Source organism: Canis lupus, chromosome 19 (assembly GCF_003254725.2).
Source record: "Canis lupus dingo isolate Sandy chromosome 19, ASM325472v2, whole genome shotgun sequence".
Taxonomy (NCBI): Eukaryota; Metazoa; Chordata; class Mammalia; order Carnivora; family Canidae; genus Canis; species Canis lupus.
This window is the reverse complement of record NC_064261.1, coordinates 24,140,843-24,165,003: the sequence shown is the minus strand read 5'-3', so window position 1 is coordinate 24,165,003 and position 24,161 is coordinate 24,140,843. Positions and strand designations below refer to the sequence as shown.

General features: G+C 37.5%; 1 protein-coding gene across 6 annotated transcripts in view; it reads right to left on the bottom strand.

Moving 5' to 3' along the window:
* Positions 1-4,060: 4,060 nt before the first annotated feature.
* MAP3K2 (mitogen-activated protein kinase kinase kinase 2) overlaps positions 4,061-24,161 on the bottom strand; it is a 93,493-nt gene continuing 73,392 nt past the window's right edge. For all 6 annotated transcript variants that reach the window (XM_025435976.3, XM_049097378.1, XM_025435975.3 and 3 more), the window contains exons 16-17: positions 13,846-14,023; positions 4,061-13,125 (exon numbers count right to left, since the gene is read on the bottom strand). In XM_025435976.3, the coding sequence (XP_025291761.1) occupies positions 12,900-13,125; positions 13,846-14,023 (404 nt within the window). In that variant the 3' untranslated portion in view covers positions 4,061-12,899. The remainder of the gene's footprint in view (positions 13,126-13,845; positions 14,024-24,161) is intronic.

Below are 24,161 nucleotides of genomic sequence, written 5' to 3'. Positions count from 1 at the left end.
TCCTAAGGAAATGAAAACCATCCCAAAGAAATATCTGCACTTCCATGTTTGTTGCAGCATTATTCACTATAGCCAAGATATGAAAATATCCTAAGTGTTTGTCAATGTATGAATAGGTAAAATGTGAAATAGCTGTGAGAAAGAGGAAAATCCTGACATTTGCAAAAACATGGATGGACTGTGAGGGCATTATGCTAAGGGAAGTCAGTTGGAGAAAGACAAGTGCTATATGATATCACTTATAAGTGAAATCTGAAAAATATCTGAACTCCTAGAAACAGAAAATAGAGTGGTGGTTACCTGGGGCTGAGGGAGGGATAGAGGAAATAGGGAATTGTTGGTCAAGGAATAACATTTCCAGTTAATCTATAGGATAGTGACTATACTTGATAATACTGTGTTGTATGCTTGAAAGTCACACAGATGGTAGATCATAATGTTCTCACCCCCCAAAAATGAAAATCATGTGCTATGATGGATAATGCTATGGTGGTAATCATGTAATATATGTGTATCAGTTCAACAGATTGTATACCTCAAGCTTACACAACGTAATACGTTAATTATATTTCAATAAAGCAGGGGGAAATATTTTGTAATAGGCAAAAACATCCACATTTATCATAAAAGTTTAAAAATTAGGGACACCTGGGTGGCTCAGCAGTTGAGCCTCTGCCTTTGGCTCAGGGTGTGATCCCAGGTCCGGGGATCTAGTCCCGCATCAGGCTCCCTGCAGGGAACCTGCTTATCTCTCTATGTCTCTGCCTCTCTCTGTGTGTCTCATGAATAAATAAATAAAATATTTTTTAAAAAATAAAAAAGTTAAAAAACTAACATATAAGCAAAAATAATAACCACTCAGGACTGCCAACACTTGAATGACATATATATCCTTCTGATCTTTTTTTCTAACTATTTTTAAGCAAAAAGTGGGATCATACTATACATCTGATGTAATTTGCTGTCAGTAATACATGGTGAAGAGTTCCATTGTATGGATACACTAATTTATTTTCTCAAACCTTGTGATGGTTCATTTTGTGTGTCAATCTGGCTAGATGTTGCTATTAAAGGGTTTTGGGGTTTTTTGGTTTTGTTTTTTTTTTTTAGATATAATTAACATTTACCACCAGTAGACTTTAAGTAAAGCAGAATATTTTCAATAATGTGGGTGGGCCACATCCATTGAGCTGAAGACCCCAGAGGGGTTTCCCAAGGGAAAAAGAATTCTGCAGCACAAGAGTTTTGCCTCTCCGGAGAACCCTAATACAGATTTTGGCACAGGAAGTGAGGTGGTGCTATAACCAATACCAAATATGTATTGTGTGACCTACGGGGTGCTAAATGAAAGAAGTCAGACAGAAAAAGACAAACCCCTTACGATTTTACCTATATGCAGAATCCAAAAACCAAATGAACCAACAAAAACAGAAATGGACTCATAAATACAGAGAACAAACTAGTGGTTTTGAGAGCAGAGTTGGGTTAGGGATGAGCAACATGGGTGAAGTGGATTAAGAAGTACAAATTTCCAGTTATAAAATGAGTAAGTCCCAGGGATGAAAAGTCAGTAGGGAATATAGTCAATGACACTGTAGTAACTCTGCTATCTGCTGGTAACTACACTTATCACGGTGAACATGTTGTAAAGAATTGTTGAATTACTATGCTGTACATCTGAAACTAACATATTTTGTCAATTATACTTCAATTTTAAATATTTCTAAATAAAAATGTGGGAGTGACTTTAGACTTGGGTAACGGATAGGTGGGGGAATTTTGAGATGCAGGAAAAGTATAGATTGCCTATTGATAGAAGCACAGACATTAAATGTGATTCTGGTGAGGTTCAGAGGGAAATGAGGAAGATGAATTAGAAACTACAGGAAAGCGATGCCTGGGTGGCTCAGCAGTTTGGCACCTGCCTTCAGCCCAGGGCATGATACGGGAGACCTAAGATCAAGTCCTGCATCAGGCTCCCTGCATGGAGCCTGTTTCTCCCTCTGCCTGTGTCTCTGCCCCTCTCTCTCTGTCTCTCATGAATAAATAAATAAAGTCTTAAAAAAAAAAAAACTACAGGAAAGTTCATCCTTGTCATAAAGTGGCAGAGAACTTGGCTGCATTGTGTTCTTTTGGGTGGAAAGTAGAACTTAGAAGCAATGAGGTTGGATATTTAACAAAGATTGAAGGTGTGGCCTGCAAAGAGTAAAATGTGAAAGGGTACATTGAAAGAATTAAGAAGGAACTAGAATTTGAAGATTTCTAAAATTCTCAGCCTATCAATCTCTCAAATAATGAGAAAATATGCTCTAGAGAAAACACGAAGGCTGTGGCTAGACAACCATCTGCTAAAAGACATTAGGCTTATGATTTGTGGATCCAGTAAACTATCTCAGCAGAAACTCTGATGGCATGGAAGGGGAAAGAAATGGGATGAGTCAATTCTGCAGGCAGGAAATCTTCAGCCGCAGACATGTTATCCTTCAAGAAGAGGGAAGAATGAGGGGATCCCTGGGTGGCTCAGCGGTTAGCGCCTGCCTTCAGCCCAGGGCTGACCCTGGAGTCCCGGGATTGAGTCCCACATTGGGCTCCCTGCATGGAGCCTGCTTCTCCCTCTGCCTGTGTCTCTGCCTCTCTCTCTGTCTCTCATGAATAAATAAAGTCTTTAAAAAAAAAAAAAAAGAGGGAAGAATGATTTGAGGGCAGCTCAGAGGACCCCCAGAAAGGACAGGCCCAGGATGCAGGTCTGCTAAGTCTTTGGGCCACCTCCTCGGTTGTGAGGGGGCATGTCACCACCCCAGTGGGCTCCTCAGAACAGAGCATGGAAATTGGGAAGATCATTCTCAAGTGTCAAAATCTAGTGGAACTTGCCCAGCTTACTTGGGACCCATGTCCCCTTTTTCCTTCTGACCTCTCCCTTCTGGAATGGAAATGTCCATCCTCTGCCTGTCCCACCATTGTGCTCTAGAGGCAGATCACTAGTTTGGTTTCAGAGGTTCCCAGATGGAGAAGAACCTTGCTCCAGCATAAATCTTACCCCAGGTCTTTCCTATAACTGATTTGATGACTTAAATGATGGATTTTGAGTTGGTGATGTGTAGATGAATTATTGGCCTTAGAGGTGATGCTAGAAGGATGAAGACCTTGCAGGGATGTTGGATTGGCTGGATGTATTTTGCATGTGGGAAGGATGTGAATTTTTAGGGGCCATAGGGCAAGACTGTAATGGGTTTGTTCCACCCTCCCCCCCAAAAAAATATTTTGAAGTCTTAATCTCCAGTACCTCAGAATGTGACCTTATATGGAAGCAGGGTCTTTACAGAGGTAATCAAGTTAAAATAAGGGCATTAGGGTGGGCACTAATCCGATATGACTGGTGTCCTTATAAGAAAGGGAAACACACACAGAGGGACACCACCATATGAAGATACCACCTATGTTGCTATAAGCCAAGGAATGCTTGGAGCTACTAGAAGCTAGAAGAGGCACGTAAGGATTCCCTTACACATTTCAAAGGGAGCATGCTCCTATTGACACCTTGATTCCAGCCAGACTTTTAGCCTCCAGATCACAGACAATAAATTTGTTACAAGCCACCCACTTTGTAATACTTTGTTAAAATAGCCCCTATTGTTGGGACATACAGAACATCAAGTTTGGGCTTTTATAGATAAATCATATCACATTTGCAAGCATTTCCATAGGATTAATTCTCAGAGAACTGCAGGGTGAGAGGATACACAAGATTGAGACTTTTGACTTGCATCACTAAGTTACCCTTTATATGAAGGTATTAATTTAAATGATCTCTAATACTGTGCGAGCATCCATTCCTACACTCTGATGGTAGGCTTTGTTTTTGATAAGTGTTAATTTCTGATTTGGATAACTGAAGTGTGTCCATTAAAAGACATGCCAGAACATGCTGGGTAGGATTACAGACATATCCTGGAAAGATTTAGTTGCACTGTTTTCCAGGTCTGTGCTTGGTCTCCTAGAAAGTAATCAACTCAAGTAAAGGAGGGAAAACTGAGTCCAAGAGCAGATCTGGACAAATCAATCACAGTGGAAATAAATATCAGCTTTATTAACACTCAAAGTGCCATTCATTTATATTCATTCCAAAGTCCAGAAGGTTACTCAGAGTAAGCCTTTGCACCACAATCTTTCAAAAAATGAACATGTAAGAAAAAGCAATTTTCATTGTGCTAATTATTGCAGGCCTTCATGCATGATAAATCTAAACAAAGATGTGAGCCAACAATATACAAATTTCCATATAAACAAAGTCATTGATCACTAACAAAATATAAACATGGTTTCTTTCACATTAGATTTTTTTAAAAAGCTATTTACCAGCAAGAAAAAATAAGTACAAAAAATTGTAAAACTCAGAAATTTTATACATTTTTACAAGCACAATTTTGAATGAACAACATAAAGTCAAAATGTGCATGAAATGTGGCACATACCACACTGTATCTGGCTTCTGATAGGTTTTTCTAATCATACCGGCTCCTTGTAACATAATACACTTAGTGACTGACATTCAACTTCAACAGTGGACTTTATTCCTAATACAAGTAATTTTTACATGGTACCGCATATTAAAAACTCTTTTAAGTACAATAACATTGTCAGATTGGAAATTTAACTTCCAATTCTTTTGCTGCCAGTTACTTAAAATACACAGTACAGTCTAAAGACACAATGTATGTTTGAACATTTCTAAACCAATTTATAGTCAATTACAGAGGATCACAATATGTCAATGCACTGTTTTATAAATGCAATCTGACTTTATCCAGTAAGAGAAAAACCAAAAGTTGAAATCTTTAGGGTAGAATATAGGAAATATTCAAAAACAACAGGACAGGCCAACAGCAATTGGGAGATAGAAAAAATCTTGACATCTCTTCAAGACACTTTAGTTTCTCACATTTCTTCATAGCTTTGAGAATTCAAAGGCCATTTTAATGGACAGTGTGTTGTTACTGCTTTAAAACCTATTTTTTCCTCTTCATTTGTATTTCACAGAATTCTCAAAAGAGAATTCAATGCCCTTCCTTGCAGGAGTATTTTAATCGATATCTAAGTAAATTTGCATCCAATTCTGGAAATACAAATACACTTTAAATGGTTAAAAACAAAATTAAAAAAATATTTTTGATCAGCCAGCTGAAAATATATTCATATAGTAAATAATCTCTCAGAAAGCTTTTATATATATTTAATTATTCTAACTAAACAGTACCCTTATAAAACAAGCTCATAAAAATGTAGAAATGAAATGAAAATAAGAAATTACTGGGATATATACATGTGCCTACAGACAGACAAAGACATCTCTACACACACATCCCCTGATACGCAGTTACAAGCATACTTTCAACTCAGTCATGGATTTTAGAATACATATAAAATCAGAAAGTGATGTTGAACTCCTGAGTTCTTCAACAAAGATAGAATAAGTATACTTTGTAGATAAGTATACTTTGTAAAAGCAAGAAGGTCCATTTAAGTCAGTAATAGCAGTGCAGTTACTGATGGCTACTTCTTGAAAGAAGTTAAAACATAAAGACACAGACAGTAGTTCAATGCACGCATTCACTGATACTCATACACCCATCAACAATTATTGGTCAGAGTAGTAAATCAGTGTACAAATTAAACATTTCCAAAAATGTGCAAAAGTCAACTTTGATAGGAAAAAAACATCTTTGTACATAATTATAAACTGCCCAGCATTCAACTGAGATTAAAAACGTTTACAGAGAGAAACTAATAGATTAAATATAGACAATTTAATGACTACATTAAAAAATGTACATTAGGTCAAAGGGTAAATTTACAAATTGATAATCATAGTTTGCAACAATTAAAAGTTTATTCTCAAATTTATCCAAGTTTACTTTTATTTACAATGATATCTGAATAAAAAGAACCATGTGAAATGTAAGAGATGTCAGACATTAAAAGTATTTTTGGTATTAACTCTTATAATATTTCAGAATACAGGGTAGCAAATTTTAAAACCAACAGCAATAGAAAAAATGTAAACCTTTTACTTACTAATTAAAATTGTATTACAAATAAATGTTTGTTTTTAAAGAAGTATTCTTATCCGTAGACACTGTATTTGCACTCAGGGTATATTGCAAGGGTTTGGCCGACTTTCCTTTGCCCATAAGCCTTTCCAACTCAAATGTTTTCACTAGTCCTCTCTTCTTATTCCAGGTAAAAAAAAAGTCTTTGGAAAAATGAGAATATGTCAAATTCATTTTGGAGCCTAAGTATCTAATAGAGCTTAAGATGTGACTCTGTTATTTCTCTCTCCCTCCACGTAACGCTTATGCTAAAATCACAACTAATTACGTTTTTTTTTTTAAATTCTTAATGTATATAAATAAATGAACACAAAAGTACTTTTCAGTATAGTCACAAACTTCACCATTCTTAACTGGCATGAGGGACTCAGAAATCCTTATCTGGGGACAAATTCGGCATGTATACTGGAGAGCAGGCTCTTCCTTACCTTCCAAAATGTCTATGGCACAGAGCAGACTTCAGTTCATAACCTACTTTTCTTCACAGCTTTCCTAAAATGCCCCTCAAGTCAAACACAAGTTCATAAATGTTAAGACACTAGGAAGAAAGTATGCCACCAACCTGAAGCATCATATGTCAATGTATATGTATATGCATCTATGGTCAAATGACAGTAAGATTGGCACACGTACAAGCTCAAGTCTGTAATGTTTATGTAGTTCTGTAATAGTTGAAGTATGTTCTGTATGTCTAAATGCAAACACTGAGCACCTGTCTTTTTACTTTAAGAGTAGACCGAGATACAAATTCTACAAGTACCTGCTTTATCATGTTTATATTATTAGCTTACAGGTGGGCAGAAGTAACAGTGATAATCTTTTGGCTATGTGTGCAGGGAATAAAAAAGCTTTGGTTTAAAGTGATTCTGATAATACAGATTGTGAATACAAACAATGAATCATCAGACATAGGGAATAACACTCACTGACTCAATGCCTTTGCTATTATTAACAAAAAATATCATATTACTATCAATTAAAATGTATACTTATGAAAAATATGAAGAATTACATGAGACTGTATACAAGCAACAAATAAAATTTTCTTTTCTTTACTCTAGCTATGACTCCTCCCTCAACTTTCTGAAACTGAACCATGTCTGCTCTATCACCCAGAGAAGATTCTCTACACTCCCCTGAAAGCTCACCACCATCTACAGCATTGAAAGGTGAGTATGGAGAGATGGTTGGCCCTGATACTGCCCACACCTATTTTGGCATCCTGTCCAGACTGTGGCAGAAGTCAAAGCAAAGCTAAAGACAACTATGAAGTAGGAACAGTGGCTTCACAGCATGCCTTCCCTAGCCAACCAAAAAGAGGTATAAGACAATTTCCTTTTGAACACTTGGTAAGCTAAGGAAGCTTGTTTTCATAATGTCTAGAAGAATTTCTATTCCAAAGAGCTCATGAAGAACTATGCAAAATCAATTATTTTCTATTTTGGAATTATATATAAGCTCACTATTATAAACACATACAAATTCAATTTTAATCTACTTTTACCAACCAAGAGCTTGGCAATTTACAATAAATACCTTTATTAAACAATCACTTATACTAGCTACTGTGGAAAATGTGCTGGCATTCCTACCTGAAGACGATTACACTCATCCATCATCAGTAGGTCATACACATTTCAGTTGTTCTAAGAACAGAGACTAATCTAATTGAACATTCATACCTTTCCTTCCTTCCCACCCCTGCCCCAACTCCCAAACACATACAAGCATACACACACACACACACACACACACACACACACACACACATTCTCTCTCTTCACAGAAAAGCTAGAGTTTTAGTCAAAATGTTAGTTTAAAAGGAAGGATCAGAACTGCCATCCCTGGATTCCTTGCACATTGCCCTAAGTCTCATCGCCTTAACATTTGTAAACCATGTAAGTGACCTCTCTTTAGGGCAAAATTAGCCATTCTAGCTCTGCTATGAAAATCATAACTGAACCATGATATACAAAGAATTTGGACAGTGCCAATGCGATCAAAAGTCAAGTTACCAAAATGGAAAGCAATTTGCTACGGCTCTTTAGAATTAGAATACCTCTTTCTATCCTTATTGTAGGCATTCACGTCTAGTGGAGACTGCAGTGTGTCTATCACAGACTAATGCTAATGTTTCTCCTCTAACATACATACATATACGTATGTAAAATAAAAAGAGGTAGAAGAGTAGGAGGGGGAAGCAGGCATTAAGAAAGGTTTACAGGCCAATACACAGTCCTAAGGCCAAATGAATTCTTGAAGCCTACTGATTTGGAAAAAAACCTTCATTTCGGTGGGTAACTTGAGTTATTATTAATATAAAATAAAATTAAGGCATACAGAGAAAAAGGCACTACCAAAAAATGAACAATTAAATTGCTTTTCATTAACAATCTTAAAATCCAAATAAATATGAGCATTACATTTGTAAAAAGGACAAACTTAATATAAAACAATAAGGTCTTAAGAAACTGTCCCAATCCTAGTATATGTAACACTGCTGACAGAATTCAACTTCTATCAAACGTTTTGGGCATTTTAACAATTTATATTGAAAAAAAATTGTTTTCCCTTTAAAAGAAAAAGCAGGAAAAAACCTCACTGTTATGGAATATATACCCCTCATCAGTGGAATAGAGTAGGGGCTGAGCTTTTATATAAGAGAGAGTCCTGAGACAGAGGACACCTGACCTATAGGGTCCCTCCACTGTGGGGATACTTTTAATCCCTGTTAATGGCATTTTAGTTTATAACAGCCAATGATTGCCTAAAATTGCTTTCCCCTCATTTCATAAAAAACAATTACATTTTAAAACATCACTGCTGAACTTTCAGAGTTAGGGTATGCCATAAAGTAAGTATATTTGTTTGCCCATGTTTCCTCCTAGACTGTGACCTACTTAAGTTAATCTAGTACCTGCCATAATAAGCTACAGTTATTGAATAAACAAGTGAAAAAGATTCACCCTCTTTAAAAGAAACTGATAGATTCCTATACTTGACTAACACCAGGTGATCCTGTATCAAGCTATTGGTCTCTAGACTTCAAATGAAACCACTGGCACAAAGCTCTGCTGTGGCTCAAAGAGTCTGCATCTGACAAACATCTTGGCTTTTGCACCCTAGCTTGGTGTCCCTATAAACTATTCATATTTGACTTCTTAGTGATTACATGTATCTTTCAACAACTCCATCTCAGAAGTACTACACACCAGACCTGACATAAGTAAGAGCTAAAGTAGCAGAGGGCTCTTGTAAAGAAATCATTCCATCTTTTTTTTAATGTACTTTCTATTGGGAATAAGATAAAGGCTCTCTCAAGTGAAAGCCAATTCGATTTATTCTGAAATAAGTTTTAATTTTACATTTCATTTCAGTCTGTGTACTAACATCTCAAGCTCTTACATAAATTATAATAAGGTTGACTGCCTTTGAGAACTAAGGCAATCGTCTTTAACCATTCTCAAGTTAGAAACATGTTTTGTAAAAGAGAAAAATTGAAAAATTTTCAAGATAGCCATACTGAAAATTTCAAAGTCTGTATACTTTTAAATACATTTTAAAGAATTACCAACCATCAAAATTCCCATTAGTCATTATGATATTTTTCAACCCTTTTATTCAATACAGTTTGTTTGCAATGTAAAAGATCTTATATTTGGTCCAAGCCTAAGTCATGCCATTTTGAATCTCTCAAGGCCTAAGTAGAAAGATATTTCCTGAAAAGCACATATAAGACTGCTAGTGAATCTTCTCCAGCACCAAAAAGTCTGCCACTATCAAAGCAGAATGCATTTTAAAGGCACAAAGTCAGCAGTCTGGCCACTTTCCAGCCTCAACCAAGAAACATTACAGTATAGAAGAATCAGTTGTGCATTTAAAAAACAAAATACATTTAGAGTCATTTTTTAAATTTCAAATTTCATTTGTTGATCCATAGCATTATTAGAAAGCAAAAAATTGGAGTGTTCTATTTAACTGCCCCCAATAGAGGGGTTTCCTTTCAAAAATTTTTTTAAATTTACTTTTCTTTCATACCTCATCCCACTTCAAGCTTTTTTGTTCTAGTAGTTTTTATATATATTAACTTTTATTGTCGTTTTTGGTACCTTTACAACTTGTTTGAAATAAATTCACATCACATTTTATAATTCTGTAAACTATTAGTCTATTTTTAAGTCTTTACATAAAGAACAATACTTTCCCATATTTTTCTTATAAAACAAAGGTCTTCTGCAGCAGGGCTTAAGTAGTAGTTTCTTTTCAGGTGATTTTACCTTCCACAGCATTTAGAGAAGAAAAAAGAGACTGAAAAAAGCAAATGATTTTGCTTTGGGTTTCACAGCACCCCAAGATTTCTCTCTAAAGAGCATTTGTCTCATATTCTGCACTGCTGGTTACCCTGGCAAACCAAAAAATGAGCTAAAAGGAAACTGAAACCACACGAGACAAAGGAATGAAGGAAAAGCCCACTGGTCCAGATATCATGATCTCGCTCAAGCAGAAGAAATTCCTTCCCTCATAAAAGACAAGGGAATTATAATAGATCCACATCCTTGGAGACTATGTTTATAGCACAAGATTTGGCAGTTGATTTTCCAGGGGGAGGGGGCCACTAATTCATACTCTTCCTTGTAAGCTGCTTCCTTTGATTATAAAGGTATGGGAGAAGCTTTGTGTTTTGACTTTTTCTCAGACTATTCCAATTTGAAATTGGAATTTCAAATATTCCTACAGAAAATGCCAGATAGGACCCTGATACAGGAAACCAAGATCTACCTAACTTCAGGAACAAAGCATTTTAAAAGAGTCCCTAGAAGAGCATATCTTTCAGCAAAAATAAAATACCAGAGTCCCTTATGAATCAATCCTATGAAAGGCATCACATTCCGGGCCTCCAGAAAGACTACCATTTTCTAACCTTTAAAAATAAAGTACTCAGCACTTGCTTTACAATGCTGTAACAAATTGCAAGTAGCCAAATTACTGATATTATTCATATTTTTCAGTAGCACAAACAAGTCCATTAGAGATAGTGGGAGTTTCCTAGCTACCCCTTTCCACTGGATGTCCTTGCTCTTATAGTGGATACATTACATTAGAAATACCTGGCAGTTTTAAATCTTCCTTACAGGACTTCCTTTATAAGTAGTTGATACTTTGTTTCGATATGCTTTTTCTTTTCCTGACTTTTGAGGGAAGAATATATACAGATGGAGGAGTTTAATAGGCTCCATGTTTAAATTTTGTTTCTACAATGGAAGTTACTGATTTAGGTATAATACGCAGCTGGTAAGGAAAGGATTGCTATTTGTCTGTTGAGATTGTTCACCCTTGACTTGAAGTAGTGGTATCTGCTCTTGTAAAACCCTTATTATGCATTGCATCACTTTCTCTCTGAAATTCACTTTTTGCAAGGAATCTGCTCTGTAAATGGCTGTTTTCAGTTTATAACTGGGGATGGTTTTTGAATCAGGGTTCTCAACTTCAGGACTTTCAACACTTGTGCAGGATAATTCTTTGCTGGAAAATGGGGATGCTGTATTAGTATAGTGTAGTTTGTCTAGCAGCACCCCTGGTCTCAGACTACTCAATGCCATTAGGATTCTTCTAGTTGCGACACAAGAGACATCATCTCCAGGCATTGCCAAATGCAAAGGAAAATTATCCCCACCCAACACTTGAGAACCACTGTTTTACATAGTAGCTAGTTTTTGAGGTGCTTTAGTATTCTGTGATCCCAAGAACAAGGTTTTTATCTCATGACACTAGCTTTAATATGTGGATACTCCCAAGTTAAATTCTTAGTTCCCAAAGAATGTTATCTATGGGGAATCAGGAGCTAGAAATAAGAAGATATAGTATACATGATTTTATTTCTCTTTTCCCTTAATTTTGGGACTTTCTCCCTCCAGTAAAAACCACAGTTTAAAATATGCTAAACAACATTTAGTTCTTCTTTTCATTATTTCTATTAACTGGCAAATGTAGATTCTGCCCACACATTGAATTAGACCAATCTCTTTTTGCCTTTTAATTTGATTTGCTCACTGACTTCCTGTATCTGCTTTAAACTACTTTTTTTTTTTAAAGCAGAAAGTTATCCCTCAAGGTTTATAGATTCCAGTAACATGGATCTATTATAGTGTATTTGCTTATTATACTTGTTAGGCTTAACAAATAAACATACCTCTTAAGAGATTCATATTTTCTATCAAGATTCCTACTGAGCAAAAAGCTTGGTAGACAGAGGTTAGGATCTAAAGAATACAGATACAAGAAGGAACCTATATTCTTTAAGTTGAGTACCTACCCTAAACTCAAGTATAGGGCTCAACCCCACAAATGAGGATCTATTTTAAATACTAATCACTAAAAACTACAAATCATACATCATTTTCTTCTCCTTGTTTTCCATATCTCCCCATCACCACCAATCTGTCAGTGACATGGGGAAAGAGTCTATAATCCTTAGGTATTCTAAATGATTTGTACTAAAAAGAGCAACTATGTACTAAAGTGCTTTATCTCTCTGAACCACATCAGTACATTATAAAAAATTAAAAAAAAAAAGGAGTTTCAAGTTCTTGTAAGGGAAAAAAAAAGATTAAATATAAAAATTTTGGGTTACTATTATTATTAAACAATTTAACCAAGAATCAAGAGAAATACTTTCCCTCTTGTCTTTTTTTCTCCCCATCTCTCTTTTTTATAAAAAAGAAAAGTGCAGTCAGAGAGAAGGTGAATGAATTGATGGGAGCTGGGTAGAGGCACAGGAGAGGTTACTGGCTGCTAGTGATAATGCACAAACATGTGCCTTAACAGTTCATCAGCTGAAGGTCTCAGTTTGGCCTCTATAAAGATCCTTTTGAGGAAATCTCGAGTATAGTCTGAGACATGAGGTGGCAGCTTTGGGTTTGTTGGCTGAGTGGCGATTTTAAAGATGGCAGCCATAGCTTCAAATTCTGCCCAAGGAGGCTTTTCAGTTAGCATTTCCACCACAGTACAGCCCACACTCCTAGGGGAAAAAAAAAAATTACACAAACAGTATCATCATGAAGGAAAGCCACTAAACTACCACATAAGAAACAGAACTGAAGTCCATATACATTTAAATACAATTTGATTTCAAGTTTAAAGTTTTATTAAAAGGTTGTAATTTATAAAACTATAATTTAAACTAAAAATCAATGAAAACAAACCACAATTTAAGGATTAACTCAAATGGTTAGGCAAAGAACATTATTCATTTTATAATTTTTGCTTTACATAATTCTATAACCTGACATTTAATATAATTTTGTCTTTTATCTTACAAAAAACATAAACATTAGAGATTTTGTTTGCCTTTAAGTGCCTAAAATGAATATCTATTAAATGCTTTTCTGGGTGGGAAGTAGGAAATAGCCACTTTATGTTCTAACTTAAAATTAACTGAATTACATGATACTAATGAAAAAAATAGCTCTTAAAGTTCTTCAGAGAAGTAAAATGAAGATAGTTTTCCAATGCTGAAATTTATTTAGATGAAATCCTGATGACAGGTTCAAGAACTCCATTTATTTAGTTAATTATCAAGCCACAGGAGGCAAAATTAAAACGATAGTAACCCTTGTAATACTGACATCCTATTTCGAAAGTACAAAAGATCATTTAAATCTGGTTTAGTAATTTCCATTTTGGGTGGAATTATGTAAGAAGGCAGGTGTTTTCAGGAAAACCTAGCATCAAAACCCACCAGATGTCTGCTTTTCTGCCATAGCCTTCTCCACTAATTACTTCAGGGCTCATCCAGTATGGTGTGCCTGTGACAGACTTCATCCCTGTCCCTGAAAGACAGATGGTTTGAAGCCGTTTGCTGGCCCCAAAATCTCCTAGTTTGACGTTGCCTGTTGAATCCCGCAAAATATTTGCACCTAAAAATATGAAAACATCTTCATTAGTTTAATTGGCTGTTTGGAATTAAAAAAAAAAAAACAACACCACCACCACCACCACAACTGCAGAAAATTACTTAGCAGACTCTTCAGTCTGTTTCCAAAATTAGGCTGCTTTTTCGTCGCCCCAACTGTACCTGGCATAATGCCAGTCACACAGCCAGGGCTCATTAAGGATTTATTGCACAAACACTGAATTTTGAGAGTCAGCTGTGTGTACCTTTGACCTAAGAAGATTCACCAACTGTAAAGGACTGGGGCTGGGAGGAGGTGAGGATGACTAAGAAGAAAAAGGAGAGAAGGGATAAGAATGTGAATCTCAGAGAAGGATACAGAAACCAACAACAGGTTCGTGGCCCCACTTTCTGTCACAAAGCAAGAAGACCATGCTGCAGCTTATTTCCCTAAGAAGCTAGCTTCTTCTCGGGAACTTCCTGTGGACTTTCATAATCAACAACTTCTAACACTTCCCCCGTTACTGTAACTTAATGTTAGTTATCTTACATTTTATAGTTTTTCTTAGTATTAGATTTTGTTTTATACTAATTTTATTTCTCAATTTCTCTACATACTTTAAATCTCTTCTAAGTAAGCTTTGAGCTTTCAGTCTTAAAATTTCATTTACTTTTATAATAAACTTTTAATTGTATTTACTACAAACTGACCTTGATTGCGTGGTAGTGTGAGGTAGTGTTTGCTGAACTCCCCACTGTTGAGTTACTCCCCTTTCCATACAGCACTCTTTCGAAGTAGTTTATCATGTCCAGCCCACAATCTAGGTACGAGGACTTATGCTCCAGGCCAAGTAGCTACATAAATTGTTTGTAATTATTCTGCATGGGACATTTGTCTCCTCTCTTTTATTCACTCAACCTTCCATTTGTACATTTGTATCAGTATGACCACATGGATATTTATTTTGTTCTTTGAGTTATAATCAAATAATGACTTTTTTTTTTTTTTCTCAAGTTGTTCCAGCTTTGGCCATTGGGAGCTTTTGTATTGGCTTCTGTGTCCCTCAGCCATACCCTGAATCATTGTTTCGTGTGAGGTTTTTATTTTTTAAGTGTTTTCTTACTTTCTGGCACTAAAAGATGCTCTGGGCTCATCCTATGTATTTCCTGGATCAGTCCTAGAATCAATCATTCCTCCAAGGAGTCCTGGTTCCTTTTAGTGTAGAATGGTCTAACAGAAATCAAGATCTAGGTGCTAGATTCATTTATTTTTTTTCTCTCTTCTCCTTTTTGTCATTTTTAAAACTCAATCTTTCTTCTAGAATTATAAAGCTGGTTTCTGTCTTATGGACATAAATTATTTTCATTCTCATTTTTAAGTCTTCCATAACCTTAACCATATTTTATATTTAAAAAGAAACTCCACTCTTTATTTGTCCTTTTATCCTTTTTTTTTTTTTATGGCTCCTAAGGAGAGTGAAGAGTAGAGAAAATCTGCATTATAGAACAGAGAGAATGTAGACTGTGCGTCCTCCCCATGGACTTCAGTACTTGTCCTTCTGTTCTCCCAGCAAATTCCCCAGCCTAGTCAATCATGGCTCCCTAAAGCCTCTCTCCAGGAAGGGTCCTGGATCCATTCTCTGCATGCTATAAGCCTAAGTGTACCATAATACCAGTGACCCTCAAAAACAGCACTGCTTATTTAACATCTCCCACCATCCAAAACTTACAGAATGATTCTATCAAAAAAACCCAGTGACGGTAAAATATTTAGCCAAAGGAAGGACAACAAACAAGCCACTTTTTACTATGAACTGGGAAAGAATAGCCCTAGGCAAGTCACAGACTGGGAGAGTCATAGAGTTTCACCAGTGGTGAAACAATGCCTACTCATATGAAGGACCGAAAAGAAAATGTATAGCCAACCTTCCAAAATAACTTTCTAATATTTTAAAGTTTATTTTTACTATATTAAAAGTAAGTGCTTTAGGAAACTTTTCAAATATACAAAAGCAGACGGGATAGTATACATACCCATAACCCAGCCCCAATCATCAGGACAATCTTCCCCCACCATACATACTGCTAGCCACTCCCTCCTCCCTCCCATATTATCTGAAGCAAATTCAACACATCATGATTAATAAACAGTTTACTACATGTCTTTAAAATATAAACTCTAAATAAGTAAAAAAATAATAATATAAACTCTTCTCACACCTAAGAGAATGGACAATAACTCCTTAATATTATATACTATTTTTAACATTAAAAAAAAATCAAAATCTAAATAAAGTCCATCCATCATACATTGAGACTCACTGATATATCTTTCAAGTCTTTCTTAAAGTTCCCTCCAATCTCGTGTTTTCCTTTATAATTTATGAAGAATCTAAGTTGTTTCTTGTAGCTTTCTTATGGTCTAGATCTTGCTAACTCCATCCCAAGGAGTCATTTAACATGTTTATCTGTCCTATATATGCTCCATAACTCAGTAGTTGAACCTAGAGGCTTGATCAGATTTGGGTTCAATTTCTTTGGCAAGCGAAACTATTTAAATAAATGATATATTATTGTACAAATAGGAAGTACATAATGCTGGAATGTCTCTCTTTTAGTGATGTTAGCAACTGTTCATATTTAATGTTTAGATCTATTAATACCTTAGTAGTTGCAAAATGGTACTATTCTATTATTCCTTTTTCATTTGTTAACCAGCATACGTCTATACAGATAAGTTTCCTTTCATCTACTTTTTAGTCCTCAGTAATAGAGTTTGTAACAGAAAAGCAGAATACATATGAAGTAAGTTGGTTCCCTAAGAACAATGATCAATTAGTTTTTATGTTAAGTTTCATTATGAACTCATGGGTTTAAACTTTAAAAGCAACCAACTATCTTTCCTTTTTCCTTACCACTTAAAAACTGCACAATGAAAAAAATAAAACTAAAAATAAATAAAAAACTGTACATTATAAAAATTTGGGAAATATAGAAAAAGTAAAAGTATGCAAAGAAAACAGCTATCACTCATCCTGCCATTTGGAAATAATCACTATTAATTATATGGAAATTCTTCTCCTAGGTCATATTTTAATTTTGCAAACTTGAGACCATGTTGCATATCCAGTTTTATAACTTGCTTTTCTCTTAACAAATCTATTTGCCCCGTAATGCTTTTAAATCTGCTTGCTTCTAGCCTCATTTACCAGGATAGTTTATCACTCTTTCTGGCAAAGTCAGAAAAGGACCCCCTGGAGGGTTGCTGCCCTCAGTTCCTTTATTTTTTTCATTATGAAAGCTAAAGAGAAACTGGCTTGAATAGAGATTATTCCCAATAGAATAATTTGCAAACAATTTCCCTATGAGGTTCTGTAAACTATCAGGTTTTGTACTTGAGTAGTGAGGTCTGCCTAAGCCAAGCAGATCTTAAGGTGAAAAGCTCCTATTTCTTTTAGATCTGGAGCCATGTCCTCATCCTCTCACACTCACTAGCAAGCTCCATTCCATACAAGAGATCTGGCTCAGGCATTCTGTAGCAGATTCTACTCTATCACCACAAACTAGATAGAATGTTCTCTTTGCCCTGAATATGGCCATATTTATGATGTGACATATACAAGAAGGAAGTAAATACCCAATAGCTCAAAATAGTCCCTCAAAACCAATAAAAATGTATTTTTAATTTATTATTTACAGTTGACCCTAACACAAGAGTTAGTGGCAGCTCCTCCCCACCACCTCAGCGCAATTGAAAATCCACATATAGGGCAGCCCGGGTGGCTCAGCGGTTTAGCACCGCCTTCAGCCCAGGGCCTGATCCTGGAGACCCAGGATTGAGTCCCATGTCGGGCTCCCTGCATGGAGCCTGCTTCTCCCTCTGCCTGTGTCTCTGCCTCTCTCTCTCTCTGTGTCTTTCATGAATAAATAAATAAAATAAAGGGGATCCCTGGGTGGCGCAGCGGTTTGGCGCCAGCCTTTGGCCCAGGGCGCGATCCTGGAGACCCGGGATCGAATCCCACGTTGGGCTCCCGGTACATGGAGCCTGCTTCTCCCTCTGCCTGTGTCTCTGCCTCTCTCTCTCTCTCTCTCTGTGACTATCATAAATAAATAAAAATTAAAAAATAAATAAATAATAAAATAAAATAAAAATCTACATATAAAAAAAGAAAAAGAAAATCCACATATAACTTCCAAAAATTCTAGAAATTTTAACTACTAATAGCATATTGTTGGCTGGAAACCTTACTGATAATATACAGTTAACACATATTTTGTATATTATATGTATTATATACTGTATTCTTACAATAAAGTAAGCTACAGAAAAGGTTAAGAAAGTCGTAAGGAAAATACATTTAGAGAACTGCAGTTAATGAAAAAAAAATCCACAAATAGTTGGACCCACAGAGTTCAAACTTGTGTTGTTCAAGGGTCAACTGTGTGTGTGTATATTTATCCTTACTGACTGATTAAATAAAGTGATCATTAAATATGGATCACAACGCAGTATTTATAGAACGAGATCTCTGGGTATGCTCTACAGTACAAAGTTTTAAGCACTCTCAAATTTGAAACACCTCTGCCAACTGCTTTGGTCTCATGTCATGCCCTTTCCTTACATACTGGATCCCTGAAAACAGTTGTTTTTGACTTTTTTTTTTAAGATTTTATTTATTATTCATGAGAGACACAGAGAGAAAGAGAGAGAGAGAGGCAGAGACACAGGCAGAGGGAGAAACAGGATCCATGCAGGAAGCCCGATGCAGGACTAGATCCCGGGTCTCCAGGACCACACTCTGGGCTGAAGGCGGCACTAAACCACTGAGCCACTGGGGCTGCCCCTATTTTAGAGTTTTAAAAGTGGGTTTAACTGAGTTGGAGTTCATCAAAGCTCAGTGTCTCTTCTTCCCTCCTCTTACTCTCTCCGTAGGTAATGGCATCCATTCCCATGGCTTTAAATATGATCTCAATATCAAGTATGTCATCATCATAGCTAACTTTCAAGTGTTTTCTAAATACAATGTTTTAAGCATATTATACACATTAACTCATCCTTACAAAAATCCTATGAGTTGGACACTATTATTACCCTCCTTAAAAATGAGGAACTGAAGCACAGAGAGATTATGTATCCTGTCCAAGGTCACACAGTGATAGAGCCCAAATTTGCGGGGGCAGGGCAAAATGGTGGAAGAGTAGGGTCCCCAAGTCACCTGTCCCCACCAAATTACCTTGATAACCTTCAAATAATCCTGAAAATCTACGAATTCAGCCTGAGATTTAAAGAGAGAACAGCTGGAATGCTACAGTGAGAAGAGTTCACGCTTCTATCAAGGTAGGAAAATGGGGAAAAAAGAAATAAAGAAACAAAAGGCCTCCAAGGGGAGGGGCCCCGCAAGGACCAGGCTAAGGCCGGGGCGAGTGTCCCCAGGACAGGAAAGCCTCACCTGGAGAAGCAGGAGTTGCACCAATCTTCCCGGCGGAAAGGTGCATGCAGGGAGTTAGAGCAGGACCCCGGAAGCGGTGGGGATGCCCTCAGGCTCCCGGGGACACTAACAGCAACTGCGCCCCGGGGAGAGTGCTCCACACCCCGTAACCAAGCTCCCTAAAGTGCTGCAGCGCATGCATGGCAGGGGCCCCAGGAGCAGCTCGGAGGCGGCTCCAGCAGAGGCTCCACGCGGAGGGGGCTGTGCGGCCCTGGGAGCAGCTCAGAGGCGGCTCCCGCAGAGGCTCTGCATGGAGGAGGCTGCGCATCTGGGAGAGGGAATCCAACAGCGCAGGTCCAGGAGCACAGGGCGTCGGGGACACAGCCCAGGATCCGGCGCTCCCCCCGGGACAGGCAGAAGCCAGGAGGGCACAGGACAGCAAGGACACTCCTGCCCCAGCTGAGCAGATCAGCAGCCCCGCCCCAGGAGCATCCAGGCCCCTGCAGACTCAGAGCTCTGTAGTTACTGCGGGAGCTGAATCCAGGGCTCCAGCGCTGGCCAACCCACTGCTGTTGTTCCTCCTGGGGCCTCACAGGAAAAACAACCCCCACTGAGCCTCACTGTGGCCTCACCTGATAAACAGCTTAAACATCTTTCACTAAGCCCTGCAACAGGCAGGGGGCTGAGCAGCTCCCCCAAGTGCTAACACCTGAAAATCACAGCAGGCCCCTCCCCCCGAAAGACCAGCTAGACGGGGGGGGGGGGGGGGGACGGGGGGGGGGGGGGACACGACAAATTATTGACCAAGCAGCACTGGAAAGTTCCAGGGGAAGTTGAGGGATTTACAGTATACAGAATCACAGGATACTCCCCCTTGTTTTTTACCCCCCCCCCCCCCCGCCCTTTTTATTCTTTTTTTCTCTTTTTTTTTCTTTTTCTTTTCTTCTTTCTCTTCTCTCTTTTTCTCCTTTTCCCAATACAACTTGTGTTTGGCCACTCTACACTGAGCAAAATGACTAGAAGGAAAACCTCACCTCAAAAGAAAGAATCAGAAACAGTCCTCTCTCCCACAGAGTTACAAAATCTGGATTACAATTCAATGTCAGAAAGCCAATTCAGAAGCACTATTATAATGCTACTGGTGGCTCTAGAAAAAAGCATAAAGGACTCAAGAGACTTCATGACTGCAGAATTTAGATCCAATCAGGCAGAAATTAAAAATCAATTGAATGAGATGCAATCCAAACTGGAAGTCCTAATGACAAGGGTTAACGAGGTAGAAGAATGAGTGAGTGACATAGAAGACAAGTTGATGGCAAAGAGGGAAACTGAGGAAAAAAAGAGACAATTAAAAGATCATGAAGACAGATTAAGGGAAATAAACAGCCTGAGGAAGAAAAACCTACGTTTAATTGGGGTTCCCGAGGGCGCCGAAAGGCCCAGAGGGCCAGAATATGTATTTGAACAAATCCTAGCTGAAAACTTTCCTAATCTGGAAAGGGAAACAGGCATTCAGATCCAGGAAATACATCACCCCCCTAAATCCAATAAAAACCGTTCAACACCTCGACACTTAATAGTGAAGCTTGCAAATCCCAAAGATAAAGAGAAGATCCTAAAGCAGCAAGAGACAAGAGATCCCTAACTTATATGGGGAGAAGTATCAGATTAACAGCAGACCTCTCCACAGAGACCTGGCAGGCCAGAAAGGGCTGGCAGGATATATTTAGGGTCCAAAATGAGAAAAACATGCAACCAAGAATACTTTATCCAGCAAGGCTCTCATTCAAAATGGAAGGAGAGATAAAGAGCTTCCAAGACAGGGAGGAACTGAAAGAATATGTGACCTCCAAACCAGCTCTGCAAGAAATTTTAAGGGGGACTCTTAAAATTCCCCTTTAAGAAGAAGTCCAATAGAACAATCCACAAAAACAGGGACTGAATAGGTATCACAATGACACTAAACTCATATCTTTCAATAATAACTCTGAACGTGAACGGGCTTAATGACCCCATCAAAAGGCACAGGGTTTCAGACTGGATCAAAAAGCAGGACCCATCTGTTTGCTGTCTACAAGAGACTCATTTTAGACATAAGGACACCTACAGCCTGAAAATAAAAGGTTGGAGAACCATTTACCATTCAAATGGTCCTCAAAAGAAAGCAGGGGTAGCCATCCTTATATCAGATAAACTAAAATTTATCCTGAAGACTGTAGTGAGAGATGAAGAGGGACACTATATCATACTTAAAGGATCTATCCAACAAGAGGACTTAACAATCATCAATATATATGCCCTGAATGTAGGAACTGCCAAATATATCAATTAATAACCAAAATTAAGACATACTTAGATAATAATACACTTATACTTGGTGACTTCAATCTAGCGCTTTCTACACTTGATAGGTCTTCTAAGCACAACATCTCCAAATAAACAAGAGCTTTAAATGATACACTGGACCAGATGGATTTCACAGATATCTACAGAACTTTACGTCCAAACGCAACTGAATACACATTCTTCTCAAGTGCACATGAAACTTTCTCCAGAATAGATCACATACTGGGTCACAAATCAGGTCTGAACCGATACCAAAAGATTGGTTATTCTGCGTATTCTCAGACCATAATGCCTTGAAATTAGAACTAAATCACAACAAGAAGTTTGGAAGGATTTCAAACACGTGGAGGTTAAGGACCATCCTGCTAAAAGATGAAAGGGTCAACCAGGAGATTAAGGAAGAATTAAAAAGATTCATGGAAACTAATGAGAATGAAGATACAACTGTTCAAAATCTTTGGGATACAGCAAAAGCAGTCCTGAGTGGGGAATACATCTCAATACAAGCAGCCATCCAAAAACTGGAAAGAACTTAAATACAAAAGCTAACCTTACACCTAAAGGATCTAGAGAAAAAATAGCAAATAGATCCTACACCCAGTAGAAGAACAGAGTTAATAAAGATTCGAGCTGAACTCAATGAAATCGAGACCTGAAGAACTGTGGAACAGATCAACAAAACCAGGAGTTGGTTCTTTGAAAGAATTAATAAGATAGATAAACCATTAGCCAGCCTTATTAAAAAAAAGAGAGAGAGAAGACTCAAATTAATAAAATCATGAATGAGAAAGGAGAGATCACTACCAACACCAAGGAAATACAAACGATTTTAAAAACATATTATGAACAGCTATACGCCAATAAATTAGGCAATCTAGAAGAAATGGACACATTTCTGGAAAACCACAAACTACCAAAACTGGAACTGGAAGAAATAGAAAACCTGAACAGGCCAATAACCAGGGAGGAAATTGAAGCAGTCATCAAAAATCTCCCAAGACACAAAAGTCCAGGGCCAGATGCTTCCCTGGGGATTCTATCAAACGTTTAAAGTAGAAACCATACCTATTCTACTAAAGCTGTTTGGAAAGATAGAAAGAGATGGAGTACTTCCAAATTCGTTCTATGAGGCCAGCATCACCTTAATTCCAAAACCAGACAAAGACCCCACCAAAAAGGAGAATTATAGACCAATATCCCTGATGAACATGGATGTAAAAATTCTCAACAAGATACTAGCCAATAGGATCCAACAGTACATTAAGAAGATTATTCACCATGACCAAGTGAGATTTATCCCCAGGATACAAGGCTGGTTCACCACTCGTAAAACAATCAATGTGATTCATCATATCAGCAAGAGAAAAAACAAAAACCATATGATCCTTTCAATAGATGCAGAGAAAGCATTTGACAAAATACAGCATCCATTCCTGATCAAAACTCTTCAGAGTGCAGGGATAGAGGGAACATTCCTCGACATCTTAAAAGCCATCTATGAAAAGCCCACAGCAAATATCATTCTCAATGGGGAAGCACTGGGAGCCTTTCCCCTAAGATCAGGAACAAGACAGGGATGTCCACTCTCACCACTGCTATTCAACATAGTACTGGAAGTCCTAGCCTCAGCAATCAGACAACAAAAAGAAATAAAACACATTCAAATTGGCAAAGAAGAAGTCAAACTCTCCCTCTTCGCCAATGACATGATACTCTACATAGAAAACCCAAAAGCCACCACCCCAAGATTGCTAGAACTCATACAGCAATTTGGCAGCGTGGCAGGATACAAAATCAATGCCCAGAAGTCAGTGGCATTTCTATACACTAACAATGAGACTGAAGAAAGAGAAATTAAGGAGTCAATCCCATTTACAATTGCACCCAAAAGCATAAGATACCTAGGGATAAACCTAAGCAAAGAGGTAAAGGATCTCTACCCTAAAAACTATAGAACACTTCTGAAAGAAATTGAGGAAGACACAAAGAGATGGAAAAATATACCATGCTCATGGATTGGAAGAATTAATATTGTGAAAATGTCAATGTTACCCAGGGCAATTTACACGTTTAATGCAATCCCTATCAAAATACCATGAACTTTCTTCAGAGAGTTAGAACAAATTATTTTAAGATTTGTGTGGAATCAGAAAAGACCCCAAATAGCCAGGGGAATTTTAAAAAAGAAAACCATATCTGGGGGCATCACAATGCCAGATTTCAAGTTGTACTACAAAGCTGTGGTCATCAAGACAGTGTGGTACTGACACAAAAACAGACACATAGATCAATGGAACAGAATAGAGAATCCAGAAGTGGATTCTCAACTTTATGGTCAACTAATATTCGACATAGAAAGAAAGACAATCCACTGGAAGAAAGACAGTC